Source organism: Cryptotermes secundus, unplaced genomic scaffold (genome assembly GCF_002891405.2).
Source record: "Cryptotermes secundus unplaced genomic scaffold, Csec_1.0 scaffold299, whole genome shotgun sequence".
Classification (NCBI taxonomy): domain Eukaryota; kingdom Metazoa; phylum Arthropoda; class Insecta; order Blattodea; family Kalotermitidae; genus Cryptotermes; species Cryptotermes secundus.
The window spans coordinates 437,633-459,008 of NW_019739215.1; the positions used below are offsets into that span (position 1 = coordinate 437,633).

General features: G+C 40.1%; 1 protein-coding gene across 3 annotated transcripts in view; it reads left to right on the forward strand.

Annotated features, from left to right (window-relative positions):
• Nucleotides 1-21,376, forward strand: part of LOC111871698 (putative uncharacterized protein DDB_G0290521) — a 270,586-nt gene that overhangs the window by 223,995 nt on the left and 25,215 nt on the right. For all 3 annotated transcript variants that reach the window (XM_033754361.1, XM_023864965.2, XM_023864966.2), the window contains one exon: nucleotides 18,440-18,682. In XM_033754361.1, coding sequence (XP_033610252.1) covers nucleotides 18,440-18,682 — 243 coding nt within the window. The remainder of the gene's footprint in view (nucleotides 1-18,439; nucleotides 18,683-21,376) is intronic.

Genomic DNA, 21,376 nt, shown 5'->3' on the forward strand with positions numbered 1-21,376 from the left:
TATATTTCCATTTCTATATGTCCATTTCTGTTAGTTATGTTTAAGTCTAAGTAGGTTATTTGGTTGTTTACTTCTTCGTTTATTGTGAATTGTAGGTTTTTATGTTGTCTATTGAACTGTTCGAGGATGCATTGGGGAGTTATTTTTGTGTGATGATATATTATGAAGATGTCGTCTACATATCTGTTGTAGTATTTGATTTTCTCATCTTCCAGCAGATGTTTTATTCTGCTTTGTTCCATGTTTTGAAGGAAGATTTCTGCCACTGTATTCGATATGGGGGAGCCCATGGCTACGCCTGTTCTTGGTTTATAATATTTTCCGTTATATTCGAAATAATTTTGGTTCAATATCAGTGTGAGTATGGACATTATTTCTTTTATAATGCTTTTGTCCATGTGACTATCCTTAAGTAGTTTATGGGTTACAAGAAGGGTATCACCGATTGGGATATTAACGTATAGGTCTTTAATATCCAATGTTAGTAGTTTATGATTTGCGTTTAGTTTTAAGTTTCTTATGTTTTTTGCAAAATGTATTATGTTAGTGATGTACTCGTATTTTAATTTTAGGTGTTCGTTTATTCTTTGATGTATGTACATTGAAATAGTAAAATACCCATAATATATTTGCAGAACCTCCACATCAAGATAGCCAGGTGGCACAATATCTGCCCCATATAAGAGAGACGATGGGAGGACGAACACGAGCCTGCATGGTTTACGAAATTTAATTATTGACAATCTAAAAAACTTTTAATTAGCATCAAGGAATTTTATACAATTTTTTAAAAACTTACATTCCCAGGAAACTGCTGTGGTTGTGAAATGTACTATTCTGTGTACTGTGTAGTGTAACATATAAGTGTACGTACTTTACGTGTAAACAAATTATGTGATAGTGGTTTCCTATTTGTAGTGATGTTTGCCCTCTGAAGATGGTCCACAGAGACCGAAACATGTAAGGGTGTTAAGTTTTTATGTAGTAAAAAACTTACAGGTCACATTGGACGGAGTGATTTATAATTTGTAATTGTTATTGTGACGGACCAGAATGAAACAAATCAAAAATGACTGATTGATTCAACTGTTCCGACCATAACACTTCATTCGGAATACAGTATGAAATTATATTCTACCTGCAGATTAATGTCTTTTGGAATGTAATATTGTATTGTCTGATGGATCTTTATGAACGCTTAGGAACATGCTGCTGTCAACTTCAGGATAGACGCGTACCAGATATATATTCCACCCATTTTTTGGTCAGATCCACAATAGTCATGAAGAGTAAGATGCATATAGTAGTCTGCTTCTCAGGCCAGTGCGGAGTATGGTTCTATTGTGAGAGAAACGCGACCCTTATTGTTACAAAAGAAAATACATTTTGCTTGTCGGCGCTTCTTCAGCCAGTATTGTACCATTATTTGCGATTAGGTGACGATTGTACCACTACAATTTTAGATAGCAAAACCCGGAGTGAAACCGGTTGGCGGTTAGTGTTTGCGTTCTTTTCTTATAAAACTATCGTTGATTTAGGATTTATTTTGAATGTGATGAGTTAGAGTTGCCGCCGCGTGGTTACTGAATGACGACAGATCAGGACACGAAATCCAGTACAGAACTTGGACGGTCAATATCAGTGGCTAAATCCGATAATGCAAGCGTGTAGCTTCCAGCTTCTCGTCAGAATGCATTAGAGCAATGTGATATGCATACCGGTGTCACATATGTGCACTCGAACTTTACCGAAACAGCTCAGTCTGCTGTGATTGGTGAGTGACGTTCTGAGTTCCAGTCGTGTACATGTTCGCGCTGAATGTAAAGGCGTTGCTTTGCGTCATCACGTCGATAATTTAATTGAGAGGGGGACGTCAACCCCTGTTTGATCATATCCCGCGTTCATTATTTTTTATTTCGGACTGAAATTTTTGTCGGTGTATTTGAAAGGTGAACACAATTGTGCAATAAGGATGTATTTGAAGCTCGCTTTTCGGAAGTTGATATATAGGAATTTGATCGCTAGCGTTAGACAGAAAATTTCTCCATTATATAGTAACTGCTTTTAACATATTAACTGTGGCTGCAGTCCTTAATGTATTATCGTCATCATTATTACTGTTATCATCATCTTCATAATCATCCTCATCAGTGTTCGTGCTTCTGATATCTGTTAAAAAAGTGTTTTTTTTTTCTCCGGCGAGGCAACAAATTTTCCCCTCCCTGATTGAATATACAGGCCGCTATGTACATGGTTTGAGTGCTTACTCGAATGTTCACTGAATTGCCCAGGTTCCATGTCCTAGCAGTGACAACGCTGTCTTGAAACAAGATATTAATTATTTGTGTCTTCTTGACCGCCCTTTTGGGGATCCCGTCCCAATATAAGAATAAGGAGCAATTTGCATCGTGGTCATTGGCTTCTCGGTTACCAAGTCTTACAGGGGTGTCGTCATCAGTCCACACAGGTCGTCAGCCGCAGCTCGGGTACCTAGAGCACCTGAGTCATCCGTTCTGTCTGCCTCCAGTTCTGCTGCGGCAGTTCCTCTGCCGTCCCACATCCGAAAGTCTGAGATGATGCTACAGCAGACCCTTAGGCTGAAAACCCACTGATGCGACAAGCCGCGCGCGGTTTGTCGAGTGTTGTCGATTGCGGCCGTTATTTGTATTGCTTTTATGAACCGCGCGCGGTTAAGTTTTGGAACGCGGCACACAGGCGGCAGAGCTGTCGCACGCCTAATATGTACAACTAACGGACGCGCGCGACAAAGAGCGGCTAGCCGCTCGCGACTAGTCGCGTCAGTGGGTTTTCAGCCTTACAATCCAAAGGTTTCGTTACCGTCATCATCAGACGAATGAAATCAAAACAAATCCTTAGCACCTCTGTTATGAAAAATAGAACTCCAGTGATTGGAGTAAGGAGCGTTTCCTGTCTCCTCGTCGTCACCAAAAGTATTGAGATGTTGTCGCGTTTTTCTTCAGATGTTTCGGCGAAGGACGTTTGAAATGCTGTTCTTGAGCAGTTAATATTAACGGCGCTCACTTGCCACAGACTTACAGTCGCATGCCTCCTTTCATGTTGCCTCAATCGAGGAAGATTTGGCATTAATTAATAACACAGGAACATGGCCAAGGGCCGCGCCATAGCTCAAGCGGTTAGTCGCTGGCTTCTCACCGTGGCGGCCCGGGTTCGATCCCGGATCTGGTCAAGTGGGATTTGTGGTGGACAAAGTGGCACTGGGGCAGGTTTTCTCCGAGTACTTCGGTTTCCCCTGCCAATCTTCATTCCACCAATTGCTCCACAATCATCCTCACCTATCATCTGGGGCTGGTACAATAAGCCAGAAGTGGCCCAGTACAAGGGACTTAGTCCCACCTCACTAGCATAAAAAACCATGGCCAAGAAGTTTCTTGATAGGTCCGTTTTACGAGCGGTTAAATCTAGACCAAATGTATTCTCCCAAAGATCCGGTTCTAACTGTAGTTGGTGCACCTGTATTCTGTATGAACCAAGCAGCTTCTACTAGCCCCAAGTGTGGTGATGAGACAGATGAAGGCAGTTCTTAATGCACCGTGTGATGACTTTATCTCCTTCTGTTGTCGATCAAAATAGTTAATTGTTTTTTATCAAAATATTCGTGGTCATGGGATTAAATGGTCCAGTTCTTTTGTTTGTAGAATTATATGGTCAACTGAATCACTCTCCAATCTCCTGTTTATTTCGAGAAATGTGTGCTGTATATCATGCTGACAGGGCTTGTGACACAAAATTACACGGTGGAGGGGTATTTATCTCTATTTCTGGTTTCGGTGGATGTGTATGGATGGAAGTTGCAATGACTGATGATCGTAACCTTCTCATTCGCAATTATTATTTTTCGCGTTATGTTAAAATTGGCATTATTAATACATAATTTTTTAGACAATATTGTCGCGTGTTTCCTAGGCAACGCGATAAGAAATGTGTGGGTCTCGGATTTGGACGAATATGTTTATTGGACAATCACTCTTTACACTCCCTAATACAATTATTCGCACTTATAACGCCTCCAGACGTTTTCTCTTCACTGCTACACGTGCATCGATATCTCGGTGGAGCGTCTTGGCTCTTCGTTCTTCGAAGCTGGACAGACTCTTGCTGTAGACGGATACGAACTGATTTGGTCCTCTGAATTCAATTTCGCTGTTAGCTGGAATATCCGGTGCCTCCGGAATTCAACAATACAGCCTCTGTTGGGTAGGCAGTTTCCTAGGTAGCATGTGTTCTTATTGCCCGTTGCGTAGCGATGGGTGTAATAAGTCTGGCTTTCAGGTAGCACGTCACAATATGTTGGATACTCCAAATTAACGTATCCTTGGTAATTTTAGTGACCTTTGCCTTGATTAGGGCTATGATTCGCAATTCCTTAACTCCCCTCTTATACTAAAATGAAAAGGTATAAAGAAAGGTAAAGTTGTCCCTGTACTTAATTAATTAAGCACTATGCTATGAAGACATGGGCGAATAAAAGTATATAGCTCCACCATTCTTGTCCTTGGTACTAGATGGAAATGAGCGATCAGCTTCACGCTCCGGCCTCTTTACCCCATGGAACCCACCTCTAGTACCCATTGGGTGGGAGGCTGGATGGTCCTCAGAATTGGTCTTGAGGTTATGGAGAAGGGAAAACTCCCATTTGCTGGGAATCGAACCCCGGCCGTCCAGTCTGTAGCCTAGTCTCTGTAGCGACTCATTTTGCCACTTGTTTTCTTGGCTGAAATCAATGTAATTATCTTGACAGCGGCAGCAGTTTGCTTAAACTAATTTTTATTAATTTTGTTGATTTTCGATTGTTTTTCTCAAAACGGTCTTGTTTAACATTATGGTTTCGTCATTGAATGTATCTGGCCACGATTTTAATTTTCTTTTAAAATAACTTCCACTGGGGACTACGTATTTCTACACAATGCGCCATCTGCTTATGACCGGTCTTTCCTATATAATGAAATGTCTGTTCATGCTGTCGTCAGCAGATGAACTTCCACTGTAACCCAAGCCGTGGATTTAGCTGTTCCCTCTGGGTAAATAAAGAAGCGTGAATATCCTCCTTGGTGTTCTGGAAAATTAAAATTTTGCATCGAAAAAATATTTTATTAGCCTTTTAAGGGGGAAATGCGGTAGCGTAGTTGGTTGAGGCACTATGCTACAAGCCGGAAGGTCGCGGGTTCGATTCCCGATGAGGTCATTAGATTTTTCAATTGACCTAATCCTTCCAGTCGCATTATGGCCTGGGGTCGACTCAGCCTCTAACAGAAAGGAATATCAGGTCTCCTGTGGGGTGAAGGACTGCCGACCGGCGTATAAGGCTGACAGCCTCACCGCCATCTGTGACCCGATTGTCTAGAAAACGTGGAGTCTCACAACTCTATGGGCCTTCACGGCCTCCTACAGGGATTGTTTTACCTTCCTTTATGGGTCTTTTAAGAAGTTTAAAACTTGCTGTTTTTTGACAAACTCTCTTTCTACCGTAAACTTCTTAAAAACAACCACCAAGTCTGACAGTTTTCGCTGGCTCAGATCCGTTGGCGAAAATTTAAAATCTCATCCTAAGTAATTTCGGAAGCTCCTGTCTAAATTAAGGGAAAAGGATGCTGATTTATTTTAGCTTTAAGTTGATGATTTCTGTTTTATTTATTTATATGTTTTTGTAAACCTTGAGATATAGCTGAGGGTTTTTTTTTTTCAAAACGTATTCAATCTGTTCATAGCAGTTTGGATTCTGGAACCTTTTCTTCTTTCGGTCAGAGTGTGGAACTTTTATCTTCAGCTCCCATCTCTAACCTTGATATCCAGAATGATGTAGTATGATTATTGTCATCAAAATCAGCCGGACTTAATACCTGTAATATGCCGAGTTTCATTGTAAAGGGCTGTCTTGAATTTGTCATGCGTGCTCTCAAATTTATTTTTAATCTTAGTTTATCTCAGAATACTTTTCCTAACTTGTGGAAGCAGGTAGCAGTTGTACCTTTTTTTTTAAAATATAAACATTCCCTTGTTTGTGATTACAGACACGTAGATATTTCTAATTATTCCAGGGTTCTCGAGTATACATCACGTTTCTCACCCTTTTTTTTTGAAACCTAAGCTTAGCTCTTCTCAGCATGATTTCAGCGACTCGAAATCTGCTGTTACCAGTTTAGGTACCTTTCTTGATTTTGTAAACCTTTTAGTTTAAACCGCCTCTGTGGTCTAGTGGTCAGAGTTCCTGGCTACAGATCCAGAGGTCTCGGGTTCGATTCCCGGCGCTACCATATTTTCTGAGAAGTAGAGGGTATGGAACGGGGTCCACTCAGCTTCATGAGTATAATTGAGGAGCTACTTAAATGGAAAAGTAGCGGCTCCGGTCTAGAAAACCGAAATTAACGGCCAAGGGATTTTTTATTATAGAAAAACTATTGTAAATACAAAAAAGTCCTAGGCAATGCCCATCCGCTAAGTTGGCATTAACTTCGCCGACAAGCGGCGGTCGCTCGATCGGTATAGTTCACTTGCGGACTAAAGCCAAGCAGGTTCAAACCGATTCTGCTCATTTTGACTTTGATAATGTTATCGGCATATTCCACATGAACTGCTTGTCCATTATCTTAATATTTATGGATTGTCTCTCTCTTATTTAAACGGGGTTCGCAGTTATGTGACAAACAGAGTATTGTGTACGTATTTCTGGTGTACTGTCGTCGTCTAGTGTTGTCAGAAATACCTCAGGGGCCAGTTTCGGGACCATTTATTTCTGATATTTTTATACAGTGTGTGAGGTAATTCTGGCCGCGTGGTCTAAGGCATGAAAATGTCTTGTCTCGCTCGAACTCTAGGATCGCGGGTTCCTCTCAAGACATGGACTTTTGCGTTTATTCTATTTTTGTGTAATTCTGTGTGGGTAGCGGCTTTGCGTCGGGCTGATCCCTCGTCCAAGGAGACCTCCCGACCGCCTAAGATGAAGAAACTGAAGTGAAACGAAGCGTTTCACGGATACCCTGTGCTCCAAGCGGGAGCAACAGCAATAGTTAGATAAATAGACAGTCGGAAGGACAGACGGGCCGAAGGACGGATGGTTGCATGGATGGATTAATCATTCAGAATAACTTTCTTTTCTGATGATCTTACAGTTTTTCGGACTCTTAAGTCACTTAATGACTCTTTACATTTCCCGTCGGATGTTGATTGTGTGCGTAATTGCTTTTCGACTAGTTCTGTGAAGCTTAACCTTACCAAAGAGCTATTTCCATCACGAGGAAAACGACTACACTAAATTATCATTATGATCTTGGAAATTTTCTTATATTGTGAAGCGATTGTGTTAAGGATTGACCGTAAGCTTCACTGTTATCCCTATGTGGATTTTCCTTTTTCACGTGCAGTAAAATTGTTGAGGTGCTTATGAATATACTTCGCTTTGGTTAGGTCTCAAACTGTGTGTGCCACTGTTCCCTCACAGTTATTATTATTATTATTATTATTAGAGGGGGTGGGTTTCCCCATGCACTTAGACCGGTTATTGGTCCATTGTGCGTCCCCCTTTAATTTCTACTGTCAGCCAACGAGGTCGGCCGTCGGTACCTGATATTTCCCCCATCTACCAGTGGCTTTGGAAACTACTTGGGCGGGAAATTGTTGCCTAATTTTGCTCAGATCTTTTACGTGCCGTAAATCTACGACACGGGAACCACGGCTTAAAGTCCCTCCCGGAGGACTTGTTCCCTGAATTTTTCCGCCCTTAAAAATTCCACGACCTCCGCCGGGTTTGAACCCGCCTACCTTGAGTCATGAGGTGGGAACGTTGCCCCTAGACTACGGAGGCCGCTTTCCCTCACTGACTACAGTAAACTTGAGCGCATACGCAGCCCTTTGCCAGAGTAGACTTGTCCAAAGTATTTCATTGTCATTATGATAAATTGTTAGATAAGTCAAATTTACAATCCCTGCATACCAGGTGTTGTCATTCAGATGTTTTATTGTAATAAGTATTTACAATGATGTTAAACGTTGACCGTCGGTTCTTGAAACTGTCGGCGTTCATTTTCCTGCTCGAAACATACGTAACGACATGGGACGTTTTTATATTCAGTTGCTCCTTCAGCTGGGTGTGCTTCGGGTGCTAATGCAGTTTATTAGTGGATAGATATTTTTGGAAATATGAGTTTAAATTTAAATAACCTGAAATAGTTTAGGAGTCTCCAATTTATTATTGTTTTTTGTCCATGTGTTTGTTTTGGCCTCTTTATATTCGTGCTGTCTGTATAATTGGTTCCTGGCTGTTGAGTCCAGCACGTAAATAAACAAAGAACTGAACTGAATTGAATTATTAGTTCCACGAAACAAGTCCTTGCCGAGACGATAGTTTCTTAACTGGTACATCAGTTCCCGGCATTTTCTGGAACCCGAAAGTTCATTATCGTGTTCACAAGAGCCTGCCGCTGCACCGAGTGCTGGACCACTTGAATCCGGTTCACTCCTTAACACTTTGCTTTAAGATCATTTTATTATTATCTCTGTTTCTTCCTATATACAAGGACAACTTTACCCATCTCCTCTTCCTTTATATGATCCTCATAATATTTGGCTGAACATAGTATGAAGCTCCTCATTACGTAAATTTTTCGTTTCTCCTGTGAACTACTTATTCTTTATAATAGCCATAAAATTAGAAAATTGAATGACTTTAAGCGGGGCCGTGCCTGTGTAATTTGCCAAGAAGTAAATAATGTTTCATATTAAAAATATTAGAGTAATGTTTTCAGTACAAAAAGTGTCGCTTATATGACGGAATACAAAGAATCAGTTTCGCACTTCGCTTCTCTCTCGCAGCAAACAGAAGAAGACGAGGAAGCCATTAATTAGTATTAATGTACAGAGGTACTCGCAGGCCTATGTAAGATAATATTTTCTAACGGAAACATTTATTTCCAAAAATGTATTAAATCTTTAAAGGAGAACATTAAGTTATAATAACGAATTTTACACGTAGTTCGGAAATAATCAGGGAAGAGGCTATGTTGGAAATTTGTTCGTGTATGGAAAGATAATATTAAATTGAGTCTGCACTAAGCTGATCCAAGGTTACTTCCATGTCATGATTCTGAATCTCTGAATTAGCTGTAAAAGCGGGTTTGTTTGGAATTACACATTTTATTCATTTTGGAATGTCTTACGTCTTTTATTTCATCTGCAGTTGCCACAGTAATACCCGGCTCGCATAACTGTTTGGGATATAAGAAATGGAGGAACTGTTGACGAAGATCCTAACGTGACACGAAATTTGGAAGTGAACTGCCAGAAATGTGAATAACTCCGTAGCCTGTAGTCCGCAAGCGAACTATACCGACCGAGCTACCGCCGCTTGTCGGCGAAGTTAGTGCCAACTTTTGTGGATAGAGGGTGTCACGTGGTCAGCGCAGCGGATCCCCACGACCGTTAATCCCGGTTTTATAGACAAGCAAAAATGCGAAGCGACGTACAGATGTTCTGCTTGTGAGTCCTATTGATGGAGAATGGCAGCCATTATTGTTATAAGGCAGTGAGTAAGTGCATGCTATTATTAATTGCTGAGTAAGCGAACATTTAGATTTTGACTCGGGGTTTGAAATGTATGGAATTGTGAGATACATCACCGGTATATGGCGATGTCATTGGTCATTGCTACTGTTAGAGGACATATTGATTGACCTTCTTGATATGTGCCCGCAAACATAAACAGCGGCCAAAAGTTAACGCATTTCTGAACTGTGCAGAGGCTACTGCTCACGACGTTCAGGTGTATCTATAGGCTACTGACAATGCACTGATCTTGTGGCTTGCAGAATGGACACTGGAAACATTATCGGTAAAAACTAGCACAACGAATTTATGTATCTATTTTTGTATTTTATTTTTTAAATTCATAATCCCTATAGCGGATGCAGATATCTACAACAGTATGTTCACGGCGGATTAGAATTGGATATAAGCGTGGATTGCGAATAATAAGCAACTGTAATTAATTATAGTGTTTTAGTGTTGAGACGAGCGTTTTATAATCAGCCGAAGACAAAAATTTGGTAGTGACAGTTTATTTTGTCTGTAATTGCGTGGGCACGTTTACGGGCATGTGTTTGTGTCATTCGGTGCTTGGAAATGGCAGTATGGGGTAACACTACTTTCGCCCATACTTCACATTCTCGCATCCCTGAGCCCAACAGAACGCCTCACTGTGTCACCATGTAGAATATATATTTAATTTCCCTTAGTGGGATGTGGAGTCCAAATGGGTCCACTCGGCACAGCGGCCAGTGATTGGCCTATTGTACCTGCCCCGGGTGATTATGATGATGGAGAATTTGGTGGAATGAAAATTAGCAGGGGAAACCGAAGTACTCGGAGAAATCCCGCCCCAGCGCCACTTTATCCACCACAAATCCCACTTGACCTGACCCGTGATCGAACCCGGACCGCCCCGGTGGGAAGCCAGGGACTAACCGCTTGAGCTGTGGCGCGGCCATGGAGAATATATAGTGCGAAGAGAATAGAAGTTTGTGCGGGAAGCAAAGCTGAAGTCTATGATGTGGCACGCCTGACACTGGAAGATGTAGTAGTGCATTTCATGTATAAGAAAGTGTGTTCCTACACAGGACCTAAATCCGGAGCTTCGAAACTCATGAAGAATACAGTGTGAAACTGGCCGAAACAACGTCAGTTTGATCTCAGAGCAGGGGTTAAGAAACTAGAAGTTTCTTCAAATTTGAAATCTCTTGCGACTAAGCAGCTAGTAAAGTGTGTTCCTAAGGATATCATATCCTTTGAAACTACATTTGGAAAGGGTGTCGTTGAGATGGGGCAGTTTCTCGTCAATGTGGGAGCTAGGCATGGAGCAGTAAGTGTCAAGGAGCAGCTACCTCACGCAGTGACTATATCCAGGAATTTAAACGGAACTGCCACTGTTTTCCGAGATGACTGAGATCTTGGGGATGTGAATATTAGTACTATGTTCATCAGCGTAGGCTTTTACTTCATTCATTCATCTGTAAACTGTCAAGATGACAGGTCCACAGTCTCTTCCAAAACAGTTCCTCCACTTGATGCGATCTAGAGCTTTCTCCTTAAAATTAAAATATCCTCTTCTGTCCCCAAGGTCATCCAGCATCTTCTTACGTCTTCTTCCTCGTCTTCTGGTCACTTCTATCCGCCCCTCTAGACCAATCCAATTAGCCTTCCGTTTTCTTATTTACTTACTTATAGTATACTTTTACTTTTGAACGTGTTTACCTAAAAATAGTTTTTGTGCTTATTCCTTACACGTACCGTTTTGCAGGTAGAACCTGTGTAACATGATAATGTACTAAGTGCATGCAGCATGTAGATTCATACTGATGTATCTAGTGCTTTTGCAGACATTTCTGTTCCCAGAAAATTCCCACAGGCGATAATTACAGTTCTTGACATTCCAGAAGTGGTAAAACAGAAATTTACAGAACAGAATGCACTGGCAACTTACACCCACAACGCAAGAAGAAAATTTGTGATCTTGCCATACAGTTGGCTTCTCTCACGTTAAACTTCATACCTCATCAGACATGTCTCTTTATGGCTTATGTCGTGTTTGTTCATGCAGAAGGCTTAACAACTCCCTCTCTTGCCATTACAAACCTTTACCGCAAATTCCAAAATACTGTTTTTAGGGCTCTGTATAACTGACATATGAAACCATGGACCGCTTTCCAAATATGTTGTTGTTGTTCTTGTTTTTTTCCCCCCTCCCCAGATCAAAGTCCTTGACAGGGAGGCACCGTTTGGGCCTATCCTTACTGATGTAGTTTTCCGTAAGTGTTCCAAGCGAATGCTGGGACACTACTGAATGATACTTGGCCACACTTATTTTCTTGGGCCAGAGAAAACCACTAGCTTTGGCCTCGTCACAGTGCTTTCCCGGTTACACTTCTGTGAGAAAACATAAGTCGGGTTGGTTGTCTGACGTCATCGACTGTTGCGCAAGTGATTCAGAAGAGCCATTCTCGTTCACTTCAGTTATACCTGGAAGTGGGCCCACTATCTCTTCCGTCTGCACCCTTTTCAGCTGAACATGCGTATTGATGATAACCACTTAAATTTGTACAGCGTTTGCATAGCCAACAAGTTCATCTAAGTAAGCTTTGAGATTTTCACGGCGGTGACTATGAAGAATGCTGTCTTCCGGGATGTGGCGCCGTGTAGATATTGTTTTGACCGACGTTTCGGAGGAACGAATCGCCTCCATCTTCAGGTTATAAGAACTGCAGCCACCTGATCAAGGTGGTTCATCACTCGCGGATTTCTTATAACATAAAGATCGAGGCGATACGTTCATCCGAAACGTCGGTTAACACAATATCTACACCGCGCCACATCCCAGAAGGCAGCATTCTACAAGTTTGTCTAACCTAGAAGAAATCGACATTTCAGCAGTTAAGACTTGACAGAAAACTAGGATTCGAAAAGTCTGTTTTGCCTTCATCTTACGGCTAGCCTGAGGTCCAGTTTATAGAAATATGCCAGTAGATGGCGAAACTTGAAAACGTCAATAGTTGAAGTTGTTAGAAATCGAAGAATTCTGGAACATATTCCCACAAAATGGAATTTAGATTTCATGCTTTGTACAGCTGCTCATGTCATCACATCTAGTAAACACTGATAGAAACTACAAATATTACGCAATTTGAGAGGCTGAAGCAGAACAGAAGATAAAGGGAAAAACTCTATGACATCTGACTTAGTTTGTTTGAAACCAGACTCAGTGTTAATCTGAATAATCCCATATAGGCCCAGCGACCACTTAAAAATTACAGAGTTTTCAGAGTTGATCAGCACAGTTGATCAGACAGTGATATCGAGGCCCGAAACAAAATGAAAAACGTCCGGAAGACGTGGGTCCAGCTAGCCTGACCATAACTAAGTCTAGCCCATTGCGAATTTCGGTGTAACAAGACATTCGCAGACTCGTCTCCATACCCGATACCATTGCTTCAATAAAGCATACTGACATCAATTTCTGCTGTTGCCCTGCCTTGTGGAATTCTAGGCTTACGTCGTACACGTTGAAAATAGTTTTCTATTTGCATCCCTCGCACATAAATTTTGGTTTCGTAAACAGAGATCTCAGAGAAGGTTTATGATCGGTAACTGATATGGGAAACGTTCTAGAAGACAGGCGTGCTTAGTGTATTATTGAAAGTTTTCCAAAATGTACTTAGGTTTCCATCCCACTTCCCCCTCCTGGCCACGTTACATGTATAGCCCTACAGTAAGTCCATCTATTTTTGTCAAGTTTCCTCGCAACCTCGAAAACTTCCACGAACGTACCTTACGCGGCACCATCTGGATCTGCTGTTCCTTTACATGCAGAGTACAAGTACACAGTTCACAAATTTCATGTAGAACAGTCGGCGGCTTCTCACTGCCATCCAAAAGAAAACAGACTGTCGATTATAGTCATTACGTTTTAATCACGCTAAGTTGTTCAAGAGAACCGACGTGTCGGAGGAACGTGTCCCCTGTCCTTAAGATCGAAGAGTAACCCCAGACTACAAGAGAGAAGCAATCGGTGAACTGAGTAGCTCACTCAGCTTCTTGCTTGCTGCTGTCTTAGCTTACTCTTTATTCTAAAGATGGAGGCAGTATTTTCCTCCGAAACGTCGGCAGATTTCTACCAGACTACACGGCGTTTCATCGTAAAAGACAGAACTCGTCCATAGCCACCGCATTGAGAATCTCAAATCGAATCTAAGTTTATCATTGACGATTTAAGTGGTGTAGCTTACTAAAGCACGTATTGTCATCCACCTCTCGAACACTGGACTCTTGGGTTCGAATCCAGCTCGAGGCATGGATATATGCGTCTTTGTTTCTGTTTCCGTTGTCCTCTATAGGTAGAGCCTTACAACCGGCCGATCCCTGGCTCAAAGAGTCTTGTGTACAAAAATATTCCGAAACCCAAAAGCAGGAGACTCTGCCTTGCCACTCAAGAAGAAAAAGAAGGCTGTTGCTATTTTCAGTAAAAGTTTCCCTAATTCAGTTCACCTTCCTGTACAACTTAGGATACTCGCTCCCTGTTTTATTTATAAACGTCCCTGCCGTTAACCACTTATTCGTTCTGTCCATGATTTATAGACTGGACAGTATGACAGTATTCAGAAACCCAGATTTTGTTATCGGAATAGTTACGTACTTTGAACTACTGAACTCACCTCCAACTAGTGCCGAGTTCAAGAAAATGTGGATTTATACGTCCACTTCCCATACGCCTTCATGGCATAGTGCTTCATTAGTTAAGCACAGGGACAACTTTACCTTTACCTGTACTCTGAACTACTGAATGGTTTATGCACTGCGAAATAACAATTGTTATACAAGCGCACATAGTCTTTAAATCCACCTGCCCGCTCACAGTTGTTATAGGCCTACTCTGTATGTTGTCTCTTACCAGCTTCTTGTCTTTGTCTCAAGTAAATCATAAGCTTCCTCGTATTACTTACTTGCTTACTTACTTGCTCATGGAGCTGAGCCCTTCTGGAGGAGCCGCCAATTCTGCAGCTACTCAGGAATTTCCCAGCATTTTATGGAACCCGAAGGTTCATTACCATGTTCACTAGACCCCTCCACTGGTCCCTATCCTGAGCCAGATGTATCCAGTCCATACCATCCCATCCTATTTCTCTAAGATCCATTCTAATATTGTCCACCCACCTACGCCTTAGTCTTCCCTGTGGCCTCTTTCCTTCTGGCTTTCCCACCAATATCATATTCTTGTATTAACTGTTACATAAGTTGATTAAAGCCTCTCATTTTATCGCAGCTGATCAGATGGGATAACAGGCGTGACATTAAGAAACTGATGGTTCTGTGACATTTCACCCTGTTCCTAATTGTGCTGTAGCTGATCGCTCTATCAGTCTTCGTCTTAAGCCAACACTACAGAAGCCCTCTTTAGGGCCTATAAAGGACCTTTGTATATCATTCAATACATGCCTTTTTGTGTTTGTTGTGTGCTAATGCTCTTTGAAATCAGTCCTGAGCATGAATGCAATTTATTACTTGCCTATAACGATTACTCCCAGCGCCTTCTTGACCTAGAGCCACAGGCACAGTTTGGGGGGGGGGTATAAACAGAAGAAACAAGTTTTATGGCTGATGTAGTAACAAGTGAATGTGTTGTGACATTCTGTTTGAAAACATTTATTGCAGGATCCTGTGAGAACACAGTGTTACTATATATAACAGAACAGTATCCAATGCAGAATTTTAATATAGTAGGTGGTGGGTTTTGATGGGAATTATGCCCTCCTGCATTATTCGCTGGTGAATCAGTATTTATGCTATTCCCAGTAGCATGTAGTACTTCACACCTCACAGTTGGGCTGGTACGTTGGGACGATGCACTGTACTTTGCTCGCATTCCGTAGAGTAGCAAACCGGAACATGATCATGTGATTAGTAGGTAGCAGATGCGCATGAGCATGTTCAGAGGCTGTTTCAGTAGTCAAAATGGCTACCATGCTTGAGGAGTATAATACAGAAGACCCGTGGTCTGCTGTGCGTTTTTTGAGTGCAAAAGGATTCAGTGCAAAGGATATTCGTAAAGAAATGTTTTGTATTTACGTTGGGAAGTGCTTGTCACTTAAAGTGTTTCACGACTGGGCCAACAAAAATTCTCTCAAGGAGGTGTGAAAGTCGCAGATGATGAAACAGAGGTGCGGAATTGGCTGTAACAACAGTCAGAAGACTTCTACAGTGAGTTTTGACACATTGGTAAAAAGATGGGAGAAGTGTATTGATGTTGGTGGGGGATATGTTGAGAAATATATTGTATGTTTCTTCCAGGTTCAATTATCATGTGTTTTACATTTTAAATAAATTGGTGATCCATTTACTGATTCCCCCTTGTATAATATATCACATACCACATACTTCTTGTACACTGAACTCTTTTTAAATATAAATTTGGTGAAATTTGGTTTGAGCTTGCTGATCTAGGTGGCTGCATGGTCTAAGACATGAGCAGTATTCTCTCACTCAAACATTGGGGTCGTGGGTTCGAATCCCACTCCAGACATGGATGTCTGTGTGCATTTATACTGTGTTTGTGTTGTTCTGTGCATAGGTAGAGGCCTCGCAACAGGCTGATTCCCCATCCAAGGAGTTCTACCGACTGTGTATAGGATTAAGAAAACCAAAAGCAGACAAGGCCCAAGAAAGGGCTGTAGATGCATAAATAGACAGATAGATAGGTTGGTTTGAGCTTTGCAATCAGCTGAGGTAATGACGAATATAGTGCAAAACTTAATTAATCAGATTACTTTGATTGCCGATCCTTAGTAACAAATTCTATCGAAACTGGTATAGTAGTTTTGGAGGTGAACATGCTGCAAAACAGATGGGCAAATAGACATGTGATCCCTTCAGTGCGTTATTTTGCGAATTTTATTTTGTGGTGAATGGACTGGTTTAAAGTTCAATAAGAATCCCACTTTAGACCAGTGTTTTTGTATATGCTTCATGTTTACAGTTTTAAAATGTGTATTGATGTCAGAAATGACAGATTAATATCAAGCACTCACTTGACATTACATGCACTGATGCAGGCATGGTAATGTCTGATTACAGAAGAGCAGTGAGTAAAAATTCAAACACATTGGTTTTTTTTTATCATGTTTAGAATATAATGTAATTTTCTTTCTTTATTTTGATGAAATCCTGTTCTACTTCATGGTCGCTTATCAGATTAAAAAGGTTCATAATTGTATTAAATCTTGAAGGATTGTGTGCTAGTTTGGACTACAGAGACATAACTTGTTCAGGAAATTTGTGTTAAGCCTAGCTTGGGAGTCAAGTTCCAATTTAAATGGAATTACATCATTCAAGTTCTCCTAAGCCAGGAGACGTTAGTTCAGAATTCATATTTGGCAAATAAAATGAGTTAAACCTATGACTGAGTCTGTGTCAGGAAACATGCTTTATACAGCACATCAGCTTTCAGAATACTACATTACATTAGTACAAGGCTTTGCAGTTCATTTTGCATGTGTCTGTTTTGCATTATATTAGGCAGGTCCGTTTGAAACAGCTTCAGCAAGACGAAAACATAGTGGTAGTAACTTGTGGGATGAAATAAGCAAGAAATAAATTATACATATACAAGACAAAATTGGTATAACAGCTATTATGCTAAACAGTGTATAAATTATTATTTGTGCTTTGAACATTCAGAAACTCCAGAATTATATCTATATTCATTCTCACGCCACTTCCCCATTTATGGTGACCTATCTCTGGTGTACCTCAGAATGCAATACTAGGAGAGACATTGAAGAAACAATAAATTCAGAATTTCACACACAATTTGAGATGCTTTTTAAATTACTTGAAATATGTTTTAAATGGGGCATGCGGTAGCGTAGTTAGTTGAGGCACTATGCTACAAGCCGGTAGGTCGCGGGTTCAAGTCTCGATGAGATAATTGGATTTTTTCAATTGACCTAATCCTTCCAGCCACACTATGGCCCTGGGGTCGACTCAGCCTCTAACAGAAATAAGTACCAGGAATTAAATAATTTTCCTGGGGAGTAAAGCGCAGCCGGTTACAGTTCAGAATTACACATTAATATTTTAAAAGTATTATGAAATTCTGTAACCACTGAGTTGCTGTCATTATTTCAGATTTTTTCTTTGTGTAATTTTATATTGTTTTCCAGTTGTAGGATCTAGAAGGAAAAGTAAAACCAGTTAGAAGGTTATAATATTGGGTTATTATCAATATTGGTTTTTTATGTTCATTTGCAGAAATTATTATTGTTATTAGTATTATATATGGGCTCTAATTGTGCTACTTATCACATTTTACTACTAGCTGAAAGCCTAAGCAAGTTGAATGAAAATTGCGCATACTGACAATTTTCTACACCAGAAACTCATTGTTGACACATGTTCATGACATATATTAAGGTTTTCCTTAATACGAGTATTGACCAAATTATTGTATTGCTGAAATTTTTAATAGCATATTATTATGCAATGGGGAATGCAACAGACGGGCTGCAAGTGCATCACTGGACCACTAAAACAGAAAGAATGTAAAAAAAATCAATCTATTTTGTTCAATGAGAGCTTTATATGTTTTGATTGGAATCAGCTGTATGCATTGTGTAACTTCCATACCACTTCATAATCTTGCATCTGCTGGGCTAGGTAAGCAGGTAGATTCACTGCTCATATACAGGCACAAAACTGTACTTGTGTACATGCATCGCCATAAAAAAGGGAGAGATTATGGCTGCTAGTATTGCCAAGTCATGCATTTGTATTTCCACATGGCATGGCTTAGAGACCAAGTTTGCCACTGGTTGTGTACTTACAAAATCTTTTATTTAAAATAATGGTTTCTTTTTTCTAACAGTGAAACGGAAAAGCGCCGTGGAGCTGTTGCAAGAGTCAAAAGCCTTCTATGTGAAATCCGAGAGAGTTTTGGATCGGAAGCAGGAACTGAAAAACAGTGGCCACCTTCAAGTGACTTCATCAGCTGTGGACACAGTGTTTTTGCGTGGTCCATTGCTCAAGAAATCATCATCTGGGCCAACATGGGTCAACAGTGTACAGAACCAAGATCCCGGTAGCAGGCATGAACAGGACAGTGGAAGATGTGAGTTCGTTTCAGTAATATATTAATTTGGTACACACGGGACAGTCTCAGTTGTTTCTTAAAAGCTGCAGTATCTGTAAGAATTGTTTTATGATGGGTTACAGGGCAAAATCTTTGCTGAGATTTGAGATTGACAAGTCACTGAAACTAAATTTTAGTCTTGTGGGTTATGACACTGTGTGGTCTTACAGAGTATAATCATTGATTTTTAGTATCCAAAGTATAAAAGAGCTTTCAGTTTAATTATTACTGTGACTCGTTGCACAACCTGTCTACTAGGATCAGTGGGCTGTGTCTAATCTATTACTGGCTGCTGAAAGGGAGGAAAGCTGTCGACATTACTCACAGTAGAAACCAGAGCTTCTTCAGCCACAATATGAAACTGTAGTAATATTGTGCAATGATTACTGATTATGTAATTGTTCATGAGAAGGACTGACTCAAGTCACAGCCTTTAAATATAGAGTAGTTGCTTATAGGTTCTGTTTGTATCCAAATGTGTTGCATGACAAGAGTAAATCCCCATCCCATATTCAATTTTTTTTATATATTTTACTTCCAGTCAGATATTGTCTTAATATTAAAAAGTATATGTTTTTAACTTGCTGTAGAAATTAGTCTGACTCTGATAACATTTATTTGCTACATTTGGTGTGAATATGAAAGCCTAAGGCTATGTTACAGGCAGAGGAGAATGTACAGATATTCACTTCATATCTACTCTGCAGATAGAACTTTAAGTAAAAGCTTTTTCAGATGATTACTGAATTAAAACCATTTCCTCACTATGTGCCATAGTGACTGTATAGGAGCCTGGATTACTGTCATTTTGTTTCAACACAAAATGGTGTGGGGTGTGTGTAATGGTGTCTTCAAGCAGCAACATGAGACAGTAGGCTGAAACTTAAGAACAGTGAATAGTGAATCTTGTTTCTTCATTTATTTTATGAAATTTTCTTTTATCTGCAGGTTATTTTGTGTGAATGAAAGGATAATTATGAATGATGAATTTGGAAAGATATAGAAGGAAGCAGTGATGTCCTTTCTTAAGATACTTTCCCAATATTTGTTCTGAAGAACTGAAGTGAACTGCTATAGGGCACTGAACCTCCAGACCTAGATTCGAATTGAATACCTCCCGAATACAAACAGGAGTGCTAATCACTTGACCAGAACATTTAGTATGAATAGTTAATGATGAACACACATTGTTGTACTTAATTTGCAAATATGTTTCTCCATAGTAAATTCATATTGCATAAGCAGGCAATCTAGTGTCAAGCATGCCTGGTTAATTGGTTTCAGTCATTTAATTATGCTTAACAAAGCAGTGAGCTATATGTGTTATGGTATGGTTCTATTTGAACGATGAATTAGGATGGATATAGGAGAAAAAATAATGATGAACTCCTTCAGTATACCATTGCAGCATTCTTCACCTTGAGAGTCTAATGAGTACTACAGAAACCTTGGTCCAGGTACCTGATTTCTTAATGGGATTAAAACTCAGTACTCTGAAAGTCTGAAGTGCCAGCCCCCTTAATGGCCGTATCTGACATTAGTGTTCCTCCAAGACATGAGTATTGTACAGCATCATGCTACTTTGAGTACATTGAATCTCACAGTAACATACTGTGCTAGACAGCACAGTGGCACAGTAAAGTTTAATATCTCACATTGTATATGTATGTAATTAAGCATGAAACATATCAAAATTACAACAACTTTTCAAAAGTTAAAATAGTAGCGCTGGCCACAATTATGTCAAAAGATATTTGAGAAATGTGATGCTGTATAATGACAATTTTTGAACTATTGATAAATGTATAGTTACACATTTTAATTCAGCATGTTATGGGACATGAACTGAAATACTCTGCACTACACTGTAGTCACATAAAAGGTTTATAACCTCTATTAACTTCTGAACATTAAAATAATGTTGCTGTTGCAATTCTGATTTATGTGTGTGTGTCTTGTGGTGCATGAGGCCTGGCAATAAGTAACTAGGCAGATGTTCTGAGTAGTAACTTGAAACAGTGATGAGATGCAGGTTGGATCATAGGACTGCATTACTCATCAGTTGACTCTGCATCATTTGTGACTGCAGTGAGTATTTTATTGGCACAGTGTCTTTTTTAAAAACTACTTTTACTGACATTGCAGAAAATTGTGACTGACATTTATGAAATGCTAGAGCAAGTTTGTTGAGAGGGAAGTGACTCCAAGGTGGATGGAAGACATTTCATGCAATGAAAGGCCCAGTCACCAGACAAACTGAAGAACTAATTTAAAAAGAAACGAAAAACATAAGAACAGAGCATAAATAGAGAAACCGTGAGACTGATTTTGATGAGATCTGAACATGAATAAAGTCGGATATGAAATGCTGCCAATTAAACTCACAAGTGAGGAGAAGAAAAGTAGGAGGAAAGAAGGAGACTTTTCTACTTTACTGGCATAAAAGTGTTCAACAATCTGCCACAAAGTATTAAAAACTTGGGCAATGATACTAAAAAGTTTAAATCAGAGTTAAAGAATTATCTACAAGCTCATTCCTTCTACTCTTTAGATGAATACTTCAATGTAAATAGAGAATGATGTAAAATTAAGTTATATTAATTTTTAAGCTAAAATTGCCTGTACTTATGTATGTAACCTTTTGACTTGTTCTGTATCCAAAGGTACTAACCT